Source organism: Bos grunniens, chromosome 17 (genome assembly GCF_055505025.1).
Source record: "Bos grunniens cultivar Pamir isolate PY7600 chromosome 17, Bosgru_T2T1.0, whole genome shotgun sequence".
NCBI classification, from domain to species: Eukaryota; Metazoa; Chordata; class Mammalia; order Artiodactyla; family Bovidae; genus Bos; species Bos grunniens.
The window spans coordinates 14,397,862-14,413,627 of NC_141181.1; the positions used below are offsets into that span (position 1 = coordinate 14,397,862).

General features: G+C 43.7%; 1 protein-coding gene across 1 annotated transcript in view; it reads right to left on the reverse strand.

Moving 5' to 3' along the window:
• Positions 1-15,766, reverse strand: part of LOC147355045 (FRAS1-related extracellular matrix protein 3-like) — a 77,505-nt gene that overhangs the window by 15,318 nt on the left and 46,421 nt on the right. Inside the window, 2 exon segments of the mRNA XM_086349360.1 lie at positions 2-3,096; positions 3,468-3,668. Of these exon segments, the coding sequence (XP_086205486.1) occupies positions 2-3,096; positions 3,468-3,668 (3,296 nt within the window).

Below are 15,766 nucleotides of genomic sequence, written 5' to 3' on the forward strand. Positions count from 1 at the left end.
TCCGCTGATGAGATTCTTGGAGAGGGCAAGCCTGAAGGCATCAGGCTGCTTCTGGAATCCAACTTCACCTCCCACGTGGACATAGACTTCTGTCCCACTGATGAGGTCCTCTTGGGTGAACCGTTCTGTGGGTAAACCATTCACCAGAATAGTGCCCAATTTGGGGCTGTCTTCCACAGTGAAAGAGAGCATCAAGTTGCCTGTGTCCTTTAGACCATGGATGATGTCCATGGTGATCTCAGTGGCTGTATTTTCTAGTACATCTATAGACACATCTAATAATGCACTACCTATAATAGAGGTCCTGGGACTTTTGTCAGCTGCTACAGGATGCACAGAAATCTAGACAGTGATGGGTTTGTGATGCACCTTGTCACTTACCTCCAGATGGAAGGTATCACTGGTCGCCTGGTTTCTGTGGTTCCGATAAGAGATACTCCCATTAACAATATCAGCTTGCGTGAAATATTCCCCTGGGACCGTACATTTTTTTAAGTACTGCAAATGTCCATGTTGGGGACCCCAAACTAATATGAAGACAATCTGGTTGATGTCTGTGTCAGGGTCTGAAACATGCAGCTCATTACTGCTGAGGCTGAAACTCTCTCCTTCTAAGACAGTAAAGCCTCTGTTGGTGACTTGGGGAGGCTGGTTGTCCACAGGCCTCAGGAATAATGTGAATGTGCCAGGTACACTATTGCCTGCAGCATCCTCCACCTGGTAGGTGAACTGCACAATCCGCAGTACAATTCCCAGCTTCTTCCGGGGGGGCTGGTAGGCAACGTCATGGTGACTTACCTGGGCCTGGGTGAAGTGCACAGTGGGTGTGTCTGGTGAATCAGTGAGCACAATGTCTCCAGCCCGGACTTGGTGGTTGTCATCTGTGTCAGTTGGAGGCATCAGCAGGGTGTACCACAGGTGCTGGTCATCTGAGTCCTGGTCAATATATTGGAGGAATTTCTTCTGGAAGTGAGTGAGTTGGTATTGCTGCATGGTCATTTCTAGGGTAGTTCCTGCAAACAGCTCTGGACTCTGGGGATCCACTGGTTGGACTCTGATGGTGAAGAAATGTTGCTTGGATAGATTGGGTGGGTCATGGTCATCCTGCACATGGAAAGTTATCTGGGCCATTATGGATTGAGGGCCAAGGGGTCCAAGATGGCGGTAGAAGAGTCTCCCTTCCACTATGTCTTGTCGAAGCCACTCAGTCACCACCTTCTCATAAAGTCCTTCCTTTCCCACGTAATACCAGCCTTCATCTTCAGGACCCCAAGGTGGTTCTGACTGCCGCAGTAGCATCTCCCTCAGATGCTGCCTTGAGCTGGAGGAACCGGGAGCCAGATCCCCTGCTCTTTCTTCCTCTTCTCCTTCCAGAGGCTGGTCCTCCAGCACAAAGTGGATGGGTGAGTCCTCAGAGTCAATATCCATTGCACTCAGGACAAAGGGGGAGATCTGGACTGCCTGACCTCCTGTCACCAAGAGCCCGGTATTGGCAGTGACCATTGGTGGTTCATCATCAACAGGGATGATGGCGAGAGGGAAGAGGAATTCCACCTGGTGGTGCCCATCCTCCATCTGGAAGACGATGTTGTCGCTGTAGGTGTTGCTGCCATCATGTTGGTACGCCACTCGCCCTGCTGCCAGGTCCGTTGGCGTGAAATGCTTGCACCCTGCTGGCGCCCCAAGCACGACCAGCTGCCCATGTCTCAAGCCCCTGATCGCAGCCACTTTCACCTCTCCCAGGTGAGCACTATCACTGATCTGAAGGCTGTTGGCGCTGGAGAGGGGCCTTGACTGACCTTCAAAAAGTGGTAGTCCCTGGTCATAGCTAGCCACCGGGGCCAGGGTGTTCAGGGGTTTCACGACCACCATAAAGGCAAAGGGGTCTGAGGTGGCACCATCTGCGTCCACCACCCCCATCTCCAGTTGGAAGAGGTGCTCCGCATCCGATTTCTCCATAGGGAGCTGATAAGCAATTTTCAGTTTCCGAAGCTCCCGCTGGCTGAAGAAGGACACTGGAAGGCCCAGGGGGTCGTCAGTGCTGACCATGTAGCCCTGGTGCCCCGGCGTGGTGATGGAAGCATTGAGAATGCTGAAGACCAATTCATCAGCATTAGACTCCTTGTCCTCCACAGCCAGGGCGTCGGGCGTCAGGGCTATCAGCAGGAACTGATGGACCTCCAGCATCATCGGAGCTGCGAGGCTGGGCCTGGGCGCCGTGTTCTCGGATCCCTCAAGGATCCTCACCAGCAGCTGGAAATGTTCTCGGAGCAGCAACTCCTCTGACTCAGCTCCTGGGTCCCCTGGCTCTAGCAGCTCCGCCACCATGGGCACACAGTCCCGGTTGGGCGAGGGGGTAGTGGAGGTGGGCTGGTAGCGCACCCCAGCCCGGATAAAAGCCTCACAGTCTATGGCCTTGGCCCTGGGGAGAGGGGTCCCCGCGGCATCCGCCAAACGCCCATACTTGGGCAGTGGGCCACCCTCGGGGGGAACAGGGGTGAGCCGGCACCTGCGGGTGGCCGCGGTCCCGGGCTCCGGGGAAGCAAAGGCCAGCACTCTCCTGTCAATGGCATGGCTCCAGCCGCGCAGCTCCTCCACCGCCAAAGGCCTGCTGCGCGTCACCAGCTTCAGCTGGTGGAAGACCACGTCCACCGCGAGCATGAAGGGCAGCGCGAGCGTGTAAGTCGCAGCGTCGTAGCGCAGCTGCAGCCTCACCAGCGCGCGTCCGCGGCTGCGGGCGCCCGTGAGCGTACCGGACCTGTCGGGGCCCGAAGGCGCAGGGAAGCGGCGCGGGGAGAGCGCGCCGTGGCGCGACGGCAGGGCGTCCAACACCATCACTTCGCACCGGTCCCCGGGCTGCACTCGAATCACCAGGTCTCGGAGCGGGTCGAGCCAAAGCGAGCGGCCCACGGGTACCCGGAGCCCGGGGTTGGCAAGGAGGATGCTGGGGCCGTCGGGGCTGCTGCGGCTGAGGGCGCCCCAGGTGGGCAGGTAGGGCGCCCGAGGGGGCTCAGCCTCAGGCGAGGGTGTCTATCCCTGTAGGGCAGGGTAGCTCAGGAGCACATAGGCGAGCGCGGCGGCAAGCTGCCGGGCGTCCTAGCAGGACGCGGGGAAATGCCATGGGACCTTGGCTGCCTGGAGGGTATCCTGTCTTCAGAGTGGCCCGTTCAGCAGCAGGTGCAGGCGGTGGAGACGGTGGCTGCTGTCCACTCTGGAGCGGGTGAGCGGACTCAACAAGAGCCAGAGGCTGCGCTTCAGCTGCGGCAGGTAAAAGCAGCGGGGGGTGGATAGGGGAGTGCTGGTGGGAAGGTGGGGGGAAGGGGCGCAGCCACCTCTGCCCCTCCCCCTCTCCAGGCTGTCCACTGCAGGCACCAGGCGTTGTCCAGATTGCCCCAGCGCGCGGATACCTAGGAGCGTGCGGGAGCACTCCCCTCTGCCCCTTGGTACCTTTACCCAGGGTATCTTACCGACCTTCGAGCTGGAAGGGGTGGCCGGGCACCGTGCAACCCTGGGCTGCCTGCCTCGGACCAGTCGGTCTGGATACTCTCCTTCCCGGGCGGCTCAACGGGATTGTCCTCCAGGGCCCGAGACGGTGACCATTGCCGGGTCAGTTCTGCTCGTGTGAGACACTGCGCTCCAGCGGTCCATTCGTCCAGGCAACGGTCTTTCTGAGAGTGGGGAGAAATCTCATTTCTCTTCCTTACCGCTGACAAGAGTGCATTTTCCAGCCAAAATTGAGTCTCACTTCGGACATGAAAGGTGCTAGAGGAAGCTATTTTGCAAATAGGATTTTCTAGCTGTCTGCCTGATAAAGCAGCTTATTCCAGATCCTGTGATTCCTTGCTTACAAAATAACCCAGACATTTCTCCTTCTCAGTTTTGGGGGGAAGAGCACTAGCATCCAGACTGGTGAACTTGAACAGCTTTTGTTTCTAGTCAGTGGGTCTCACATACCACAGAACTGGATGGACCGGATGGCTTTTATTTATTTATTTATTTTTTTCATTCTTCCAATTTTATTTTATTTTTAAACTTTACATAATTGTATTAGTTTTGCCAAATATCAAAATGAATCCGCCACAGGTATACATGTGTTCCCCATCCCGAACCCTCCTCCCTCCTCCCTCCCCATACCATCCCTCTGGGCCGTCCCAGTGCACCAGCCCCAAGCATCCAGCATCATGCATCGAACCTGGACTGGCAACTCGTTTCCTACATGATATTTTACATGTTTCATTGCCATTCTCCCAAATCTTCCCACCCTCTCCCTCTCCCACAGAGTCCATAAGACTGTTCTATACATCAGTGTCTCTTTTGCTGTCTCGTACACGGGGTTATTGTTGCCATCTTTCTAAATTCCATATATGTGCGTTAGTATACTGTATTTATGTTTTTCCTTCTGGCTTACTTCACTCTGTATAATAGGCTCCAGTTTCATCCACCTCATTAGAACTGATTCAAATGTATTCTTTTTAATGGCTGAGTAATACTCCATTGTGTATATGTACCACTGCTTTCTTATCCATTCATCTGCTGATGGACATCTAGGTTGCTTCCATGTCTTGGCTATTATAAACAATGCTGCGATGAACATTGGGGTACACGTGTCTCTTTCCCTTCTGGTTTCCTCAGTGTGTATGCCCAGCAGTGGGGTTGCTGGATCATAAGGCAGTTCTATTTCCAGTTTTTTAAGGAATCTCCACACTGTTCTCCATAGTGGCTGTACTAGTTTGCATTCCCACCAACAGTGTAAGAGAGTTCCCTTTTCTCCACACCCTCTCCAGCATTTATTATTTGTAGACTTTTGGATCGCAGCCATTCTGACTGGTGTGAAATGGTACCTCATAGTGGTTTTGATTTGCATTTCTCTGATAATGAGTGATGTTGAGCATCTTTTCATGTGTTTGTTAGCCATCTGTATGTCTTTTTTGGAGAAATGTCTATTTAGTTCTTTGGCCCATTTTTTGATTGGGTCGTTTATTTTTCTGGAGTTGAGCTGTAGGAGTTGCTTGTATATTTTTGAGATTAGTTGTTTGTCGGTTGCTTCATTTGCTATTATTTTCTGCCATTCTGAAGGCTGTCTTTTCACCTTGCTAATAGTTTCCTTTGATGTGCAGAAGCTTTTAAGGTTAATTAGGTCCCATTTGTTTATTTTTGCTTTTATTTCCAATATTCTGGGAGGTGGGTCATAGAGGATCCTGCTGTGATGTATGTCGGAGAGTGTTTTGCCTATGTTCTCCTCTAGGAGTTTTATAGTTTCTGGTCTTACGTTTAGATCTTTAATCCATTTTGAGTTTATTTTTGTGTATGGTGTTAGAAAGTGGTCCAGTTTCATTCTTTTACAAGTGGTTGACCAGATTTCCCAGCACCACTTGTTAAAGAGATTGTCTTTAATCCATTGTATATTCTTGCCTCCTTTGTCAAAGATAAGGTGTCCATATGTGCGTGGATTTATCTCTGGGCTTTCTATTTTATTCCATTGATCAATAATTCTGTCTTTGTGCCAGTACCATACTGTCTTGATAACTGTGGCTTTGTAGTAGAGCCTGAAGTCAGGTAGGTTGATTCCTCCAGTTCCATTCTTCTTTCTCAAGATCGCTTTGGCTATTCGAGGTTTTTTGTATTTCCATACAAATTGTGAAATTATTTGTTCTAGCTCTGTGAAGAATACTGTTGGTAGCTTGATAGGGATTGCGTTGAATCTATAAATTGCTTTGGGTAGTATACTCATTTTCACTATATTGATTCTTCCAATCCATGAACATGGTATATTTCTCCATCTATTAGTGTCCTCTTTGATTTCTTTCACCAGTGTTTTATAGTTTTCTATATATAGGTCTTTAGTTTCTTTAGGTAGATATATTCCTAAGTATTTTATTCTTTCCGTTGCAATGGTGAATGGAATTGTTTCCTTAATTTCTCTTTCTGTTTTCTCATTATTAGTGTATAGAAATGCCAGGGATTTCTGTGTGTTGATTTTACATCCTGCAACTTTACTGTAGTCATTGATTATTTCTAGTAATTTCTGATCAACAGTGACTGCCTGTGAGTTTATTAGATATCCTTTTTCCTACTTACTTTCTTTGTAGAAAAATATATCGGTAGCCAGAGGGGAGGATGTCAAGAGAAACAGTAACAGAGAAAATAGTTACCACAGTTACTTGGATCAATTTCTGTGAATTAACCTATTTAACATCTCTAATGGAATTTGGCTTTCAGATCTGGGATGCCTGCCCTCCCTGGTATGGGGTTAGGTTCTTAGCCTCATACTCATGTTTTATGTATCAGAGGTGTCCACTTAGCCACAGTGTGGAGTAGTTTCTTCCTATAAATAAAATGGTAGTTACTGTGATTTTTAGAAAGCAATTAATGTAAATGTGAGAGAGACCTATTGATGATGAAGAAATAGATGCATCTAAAACTGTACTGATAACAATGGCTTTAAGGGGAATATAAATCTGAAGAATGTTATTCTTAAAGTATTCTTTTGATTTTTTTTTTTACAATTTTTTTTTACAGCCTGTTTTATTCACTTGAGCAGCAGCAGCAACAACTGACTGACTCCCAGAGCAGGAATAAACTGCTAGTGGATTGAAATAGTTAATTTCCTCCCTAAATATTTCATTTAACCAACCAGTGACATGCTATGGGTCTATATAACCCACCAAAGTAGAACACTACTTAACACACAGAACATTAAGAGATGGTAAATTTGAAACAATATATGTTAGCCTAATTATGCGGAGTTACTCTGGTGTGTTTGGAAAGTATTTATTAAGAATATTTTAAATTGAAACATGGGTCAAATTTCACTGTAAATGGAAGAGGCATTATATTTTATAAGACTCCTACCTTGTCCAAATTTTTTTAAAATAATAAAACTCTCATTTGTCCCATATATTAAATTTTACCAAGTGCATGTTCTTGTGTGAGTGTAATTTTGGTTCCCTTTCAAGCATCACTCGATCTGGGCAACTATCTTGCTCATATTCTATTATCATTATAGACAGAGATGAGGAGGGCAGTTGAGCTGACAGTCAAACTATGTTGATGTTTTTGTCCTGGGATCCGCCCCTTCCAGCTAACATTCCTTCTCTTCTTCTTCACTATGAAGCTTGTAGAAGGTGGTACTTTTTCTTCTTGTGTTTTGTTTGTTTTTGCTTACTATCTCCATTTCATAACCTCCTACCAACTCCCTCTTAGCATGCTTCCATTTCAACAAAACTCCTGCTAAGGTCATTAGTAATCTAGATGGAAAAATCCAATAGCCATCCTTGGTATTATCCATTTGCCATACCCTTCTGGTTTTCTTCTTTTCTTTCCTCACTCAAATCCTAATTTTTCAAAAAGTCTTTTTTCTATGCTCCCCAAGCCACATTAAATCTCTGCAATTATATATTTACAGACCATTTGATTAAGATCTGTCTTCTCCACTAGACTTTAAGCTCCACGAGAGTGAAGAGTGTACTCTGTTCACACCTGATACCTAATGCTTATGCCCCCCACCCCGTAGAAGGTACATGATAACTGTTTGTTGACTGAATGAATGGACAAAAGAATGAAAGTCTCAGAATTAGTAACTACATTCTATAAAGCCAAGGTGTTAGGTAGAAAAAAACCAGTGCAAATGTAGGATCACTTCTTTCTTTCTGCTTCATACTATGGCAGTTTATTAGAAGCTGGTGATGGTTCTGTTCAGAGGACACAAATTTGATTTCCAACAACTATTTATTAGAGTTTTCTTTGCACAGAGCAATTTAAGTTATCCATATTGTATTTCTTTTATCTCTTGCCTTCCCAAATTTCTCTTTTATACCTGAGCTGCATTTCAAGTCTATATTAAGTGGGAAAGAAAAGAACTACAGCATATATATGTGTATATATATATATAATCTAGAAAAGTGGTACTGAAGAACCTATTTGCAGGGAAGGAATACAGACGCTGACATAGAGAATGGACTTGTAGACATGGGGCAGGGTTGGGGGGTAAGGAGAGATTGGGACAAACTGAGAGAGCAGCACTGACATATATACCCTGCCGTATGTGCCATAGCTAGTGGGGAGCTGCTGTATAGCACAGGGATCTCAGCTCAGTGCTCAGGGATGACCTGAGAAGACCGGGATGGGGGAGTGGCATGGAGGCTCGAAAGGGAGGGGATATATTTATTCATATAGCTGATTCATTTTGTTGCCCTGCAGAAACTAGCACAACACAACACTGTAAAGCAATTATAAGGAAAAAGAAGAAAGAACCAGAGACTGTGTGCTATGCTGGTGGTTTTCATATGCCCTATGTCCCTGGATTCTTTTGGAACCCTGCAAGGTGGCTGTGTGTCTTATTTTGAAGTTATATATAATGATAGACCCCATCTCATACAGCTATTATAAACATTAAATAGATTACTGCACACAAAAAGCTTTGAGTAGTAGCCGGCACACAGTGTTCAATAATGAAGTTACTATTACAATTACAGATGAGAAATGGAGATTTACAGGAGTTAAGTAAAAAATTTTTACCTTGTAAACTAATTCAACTATCACTAAAAGTGTGTCCTGCAGAGAGGAGTCCTCACATGCCCCTGTCACCCCAGGAGACTCTCTGTCATGCCCACTCCATAAATACTTGGCTCTGCCTGAAGTTCGTAAATGGTATTTAATAGGTCACCGAAAAGAGACTATATGTGCAAATATTGTGCTTGTGCTTTGGCAGGGAGACAGTCCATTTTCAGTGAAGTCACATTCAACTTCAGGAAAAATGACTGAGAACAGGTGGAAGGTGGTGCCTCAAGAACTAGGAAGTTCCACACCACTATCTCTGTTCCCCATCCAAGGCTAATGGAGCCCAGTTATTCAATCTGATCTTTGCTGAAGCTGCTTTTTCTCTACTAACTGGAGAAATAAAAGGGCCTAAACCCTAAATTTTGCAAGATGAATGCCTCACCACAGTAAAACCTACCCAGAGGCTTTCCTCTAGTCGACCTTGAGGCCAACAATGGATTCTTGAACATTAAAGAACATGTTCCAGTAAGGCAACAGGTCAAAAAAAAAACAAAACCCCTACTCCCCAAAACTTTAAAATGACCTCCATTGGCTGTGTGGGTCCTATGTCATCTGCCAAGACAGCAGCTTCAAGAGGGGTTAAGCACACACTCTGGCATTGGCCAAGCCAACTTTGCCCCCATTACACATGGAGTTAATTGGCATCTATGTTCCTATTGGTCCCTCCCAGCCTGAAGAATGCAGTGGCCACAGCTCCCCCTCAACGGCTGTATCCCAGGACCACATCTTCCTTTGCATAATTGACAACGGTCTCCCTACCCTACAGGCTGGGCACCACTGTTTTCTGTGCCTCCACATACTAGAGGGTGTTGTTAAAGGCAGGCCCCACCCAGCTGGCTACCCAACGGGAGTAGCCACAGAGCCTGTATCAGAGATATGATGCGGGACTCATTGACTTAAACTCACCCAGTGAATACTGCCGCTGTTGTTGTTCAGTCACTCAGTCATGTCCCACTCTTTGTGGCCCCATGGACTGCAGCGTGCCAGACTTCCCTGTCTACCACCACCTCCCTGGAGCTTGTTCAAACTCATGTCCATTGAGTCAGTGATGCCATCCAACCATCAATTCTTTGGTGCTCAGCCTTCTTTATGTTTCCAACTCTCACATCCATACATGACCACTGGAAAAACCATAGCCTTGACTAAATGGAGCTTTGTTGGCCAAGTCATGTCGCTGCTTTTCAATATGCTGTCTAGTGTTTGCCACAGCTTTTCTTCCAAGGAGCAATCTTCTAATTTTGCAGCTGTACTCACCATCTGCCATGATTTTGGAGCCCAAGAAAATAAAGTCTGTCACTGTTTCCATTGTTTCCTCATCTACATGCCATGAAATGATGGGACCAGATGCTGTGATCTTTGTTTTTAGAATGCTGAGTTTTAAGCCAGCGTTTTCACTCTCTTCTTTCACCATCATCAAGAGACTCTTTAGTTCCTCTTTGCTTTCTGCCATAAGGCTGGTGTCATCTGCATATCTGAGGTTATTGATATTTCTCCCAGTTATTGATATTGATACTGCTGCTGCTAAGTCGCGTCAGTCGTGTCCGACTCTGTGCGACCCCATAGACTGCTAGTTATGCTATTAATGTGAAGTCAGCACATTTGGGAACTGGGTGGTATGGGGAAGGAGAGAGAAGAGGGGATTCAGAATATATTTTCCTGCTCTTCTGAGATTCCACCTTATGTCTGGAAGAGAGCAGATGACAGACAGAGCTGCCCTTCAGGCTGTTGTGTTCATGATCCCCCAAAGAAAGGGCTCCTATGCAGATTGCAGCTGCTCAGGGAAAATGCTTCAAGGCTAGGGGTTAAGGGCAGGGGAGCTTATGGAGTTGAGTGAGGAAAGGACTCTTCTATTTTGCATCAGGACAAAGAACTGATTCAAACGCTTTCATTCCTGATTGAAAATAAGACCCTGGAAGACCAGAAGGGATTCTTCTAACCTGCCACATGATAATTGATTATCTTACTTTCAATCATACAACACTTAAGGAAGTAACTATATTTCATTTCAAAGGAAGGCATTAAGAACATATGTTAAAAGAAGAATCAGAGCTAAAAGATTGAGTGATTTTCTAATCTAACTGATATTCTTTGCTCCTTCATTGTGTATTTTGATATCATGTCCATTTAGCAGTGATTTCCTTTAAAGTAGTTTCAAAGATTTAGGAGCCAAAGCTCACATGATGAGGAAGAGTGATACTATTTAATTAGCAGTGTTTCTTTTTTGGGGGTGGGGGTGGAAATCTTAGTTGAATCTGATGTCAGAATAATCTAAAGAGGGCAATATTTTGTTCTTTATCCTGGCTTTCCATTAATAGAATTTGAATGATTTAATAGGAAGTCTGGCTTTTAAGCAGTTCTGTCTATTTGTCTTCAAGTTTTATGTGATGGGGAATTATTTATTTTTAGTGTCAGCATTTCTCTCTCTTAAGAATTGATCTGTTTTGTATTATAATCATGGCTTCCATTCCAAAATTTACAGCTCAAATTGTAAAAATGATTCATTACTGTACTTATCAATTACATATAGTTACTATTGTTGCTGTGGTTCAGTTGCTAAGCCACATTGCCTCTCAGCTTCTTTTCTTTTGTTTATACTTTCAGAGTATTATATTTTTACTTTTTTCCTTTCAATCAATAAGATAAGTATGCAATATGCATACGAAATACAGAACTAGTAAGGTATGATTCTACCTTTATTAAATATATTTTATAAGGAGATTAAAACTAGCACTAACTTACTGCAAGAAATTATCAATTGTTGTTAAACACATTCAAATGTCACATAAATTCTATGATTTTAAGATCAATATGTTTTCTATGTTAAATTGTTATAATTAAATGGTGTTGTGTGTGTTTTTTGGGCTGCTGTAATACAGTGCCACAGACTGGGTGATTTAAACAACAGAGCTTATAGTCTCCCAACTCTGGAGGCGCATGGTTGGAAATCAAGCTTGATTCCTTCCAAGGGCTGTGAGGGAAGGCTCTGTTGCAGGCCTCTCTCTGTGACTTGTAGATGGCCATCCCATCCCTGTGTATCTTTTTTTTTTTTTAATTTATTTGGCTGTGCCAGGTGTTAGTTGAGGCATGCAGGAGCTTCAGTTCATGCAGATCTAGTTTCCTGACCAGGGATCAAACCCACAACCCCTGCATTGGGAACACGGAATCTCAACCACTGGACCACCAGGGAAGTCCCTTTCCTGTGTATCTTCGTATCATCTTCCCTCTGTGCATGTCTCTGTGCCCAGATTCCACTTTTCTTGGAACACCAGTCATATTGGATTAAGGGCCACTCTAATGACCTCACTTTAACTTGATTACCTGGGTAAAAATCTTATCTCTAAAGAAGATCGCATTCTGAGGCACTAGGGTTAGAACTTCAACATATGAATTCGGGCACAATTTAACCCAGAACACTCATGGTCTGGTCCCTCTAAATTCATGCCCTTTTCATATGCAAAATACAGTCACCCCATTTCACCATCTGTGAAAGTCTTTAACCCAATCCATCATCAGCTCTAAGTCCAAAATATCCAAATATCATCTAAATCAGTTATGTGTGAGGCTTGGGGTCTGATTTATCCTGGGCAAAATTCCTCTCCCTCTGTGAACTTGTAAAACTGAAACTGAGCAGACCCCTGACTTTCCAGGGAACAGACATCTCTTGTTTGTAGAAAAACTCTGGCCTCCTAAATTTCCCCCAATTTCCAAAGAGCAAATTTAATCAAAGAAGTGAGAAACTGTAGAAACAAAGGGGAAAAAACAAAGAAAGACAAGATAATAGTTTAGCCAGAAAACAAAGTCAAGGACCTTTAGTTCTTTCTCAGTGTCTGTAGATAATATCCTGAGCTATCTGCTCGAGTAGTTTTGCAGATACTAAAATCTCTGACAGGTGGAGGAAGTCAACTGTGGGTTGAGCATCAGCACATTGACTGGTTGGAACTAGAAAGCTGATGAATAAGATTCTTCAAACATAGCCTGTTGCCTCACCATCAACCAGAGAGTTGAGCACCAGCTGATCTTGCACCCTGTGACCCTCTCTCTCATACTGTCTTTAAAACACTTCCCTGAAAGCCATTGAAGAACTTGGGTCTTTTGACCCTGAGCTGCCCATTCTCCATGTTTGGTTCCTTCCAATAAACACGGTACTTTCTATCACTAAACTCTGGTATTAGTGGATTGGCTTTGAAGTATTGTTGAAGTATAGGACAATGTTATATAAGTTATAGGTGTACAACATACTGATTTCAATATGAGTTTTAGAAGTTGAATTATTCCAAAATTTATGTTCAGCTGTCATGGGTCACACAATTATACAATATTTTATAAGTGGATTTTTCCAGGCTTGGCCTTATTCTCTGTGTAATACACAGAAGAATAAATACGGTTTATGTTTTGAAGAGTGTTTCTATTTTTCTATTTTCCTCCTCAGAACTTTTTGAAGCAGAAATCTTATAAACAGATGAAATATGTAGTATATGAATTGCATTAAGTTTCAACCACATCCATTTAATATATTTGAACATGTAGACACTGCAATATGAACACTGCAACAGAACAATTAAAATTTATGTTTTCAAGTTTAAAAAGTTACGTTTTTGAGTTGTAAGGGAAAATTGTTAAAGTAGTGCAAATGAATATCACATTTTGAAAAGTCTAGATTGCTCTGGTGTCAGTTGCAAATGTAAAATTTTAATAAGATAAAGCAGCTGCAGTGGAAGAGGAGCACATCGTGCCAGCTGCTTTCTTTTGTTATTGTTGATGAATGGGTTTATTTTTAGTAATGTGACATGTTGATTATTCTTTTAAAGTGATTGTAAAAGCAAATGTTGAATAGATGCTCTAAGCACATGCATAAATTCTCTATGAGTTTTCTTATTGAACACATTATCTTGAATAATGTTATTGGTTTAGTTGCTCTCAAAACATTTATGGTGTTTGATACCATTACTTTCACTTATGTGCCTTATAATGTCAGATGCGCTAAATTAAAGATGTGGTTGGTAATTACATAGCTATTTGAATTTGTGAGCTAAGTTTACAAACTGTGGACTTTATGAGAAAGAGTTGGATAACATTTTCAGACTTGGTAGAAATAGAGAATTTCCTTTTATATAAAAAGGCCCACAAGAGCATTAATAGAAAATGATGAACAATTGAGAGAATGCTTCCAACTAAACAGTCTGCTTTCTGGAATAAAAAATCTTGTTTTGGTTTTAAAATAGCTAAATTCATGGGTAGGACTCAGAGTAACAGTTTAACTATTTCTCTGTACCAGTGATGCAGTTCAAGACATGCTAGATACATTTCATGTTTGGCATAATTACAGGTCCCTGAAATCCGAGGTCTGTAAAGCTGTTGCCAGGGTTATCTTTTATTTCCAATGTTTAGCATAGCCAGACGGCACTCCCACCTATTGGGCCTTTTTGGGTGCTGTAGTTTAGGCAAAGCATGATCAATACATTTTTCCCTTTCTCTCCTTAATTTCTTCATAGAGTCACAGAAGTTTTTAAAGGGTGCTAGGAAATTAGGAAAGAAGACAGTAATCACGAAGAAAGTACTGACTCATATTATTGCAGAAATGATAGCAGGACCCAAGAATACTTTGGTAGTTCAATTACAGATCATGTGTGTTTAAGAGGAGCGTGTGCTAAGTCACTACAGTCATGTCAGACTCTTTGCGATCCCCTGCACTGCAGCCTGCCAGGCTCCTCTGTCCATGGCATTTTCCAGGCAAGAATACTGGAGTGGGCTGCCATTTCCTTCTCCAGGGGATAACACACATCTCTTATGTCACCTGCCTTGGCAGGCAGGTTCTCTGCCACTAGCGCCACCTGGGAAGCCCATTAAAGGGAATAGGACAGCAGAAGTATTCCAAGTTTACATCATTATGGAATTTCATTATAGTTGTTTAAATCAGAATCCTCCCACCACTGATTTTTCCCATTTTAACGAATAGTGACATTGTTCTTCTAAGTGGCTCACATTCAAAAGTGAGTAAAATCTTTCCCTTGTCTTGCCTTCTGTACTTACTGGAGAATTCCAAGGACAGAGGAGCCTGGCGGGCTACAGTCCATGGTGTCAAAGAGTTGGACACGATTGAAACAACTAAGCATGCACGCATGCATCTGTCCTGTAGGGGGCATAGAGTCTACTCAGATGTTTGGCTAGTTATTACTTCATTTCTCATATCGTTGCCTGCCTTTCCCTTTCCCTTGTAACTACCCTCTTTCAGATATTGTCACTTTATGCCTGGAGTATGATATTATTTTCCAAGTCTCTAATTATCTTGCACGACTACTGCTCTGATCATGCTTCTCTCTTATTTGCCATAAAGTGGTATAGACTTAGCATAATACCTTGTTTTCCAAATACTTGATTCTAATTTTGTCATTGTGTGTATGTGTAGCTTGGGCTTTCCAGGTGACACAGTGGTAAAGGATCCACCTGCCAATGCGGAAGATGCAGGAGACATGGGTTCGATCCCTGGGTCTGGAAGATTCCCTGGATAGGAAAATGGCAACCCACTCCAGTATTCTTGCCTGGAGAATCCCATGGGTAGAGGAGACTGGCTGGCCACAGGCCATAAGGTCGCAAAGAGTCGGATATGACTAAAGGACTGAGCACTCACACACACATACATATCTCTATATGCATCTCAATATATGCATATATATATATATGTAGGTATGTACATACAGACACTATTTAAACTGTGTTACAAAAGCAACAGGTACCTTAACTGGAGATAATCAAGGATGCAATATGTGGGGTTAGCTTATCTCAATTTTGTGAAGTTGTTGGAAAAATGCTTTTCCGGCAATCTTTCTTTATTGGAGTTTTCCTGAAATTGCAATGGGAGCTCTGCAAAACCTGTTATTTACAACTGTGTATCTGTTTGAAACAGATTTCCTTCCACACATAAAAAGAAACAAACAGGATCCCAAGCCCATGAACCATCTGGAATTTTCATGGTGAGTAGGAGAAGATGTGGTAGTTACCAACAGTAAAGTGAGGTGACTCAGGTTATGACAGGTCCAAATCTGAGTTAATGGAAAGAGCCCTGGACTTGTGGTGGGAAGAACTGGACCTTGCTTATTAGTGATGTTCCTGCAGGCAAGTGCACAGATCACTGTCCCCCTTCTGGGTCTCTGTCCTACTGATGGCGATTTGTAGTTAATAATGCCTGAAAGTGAAAGTGTTAGTCGTT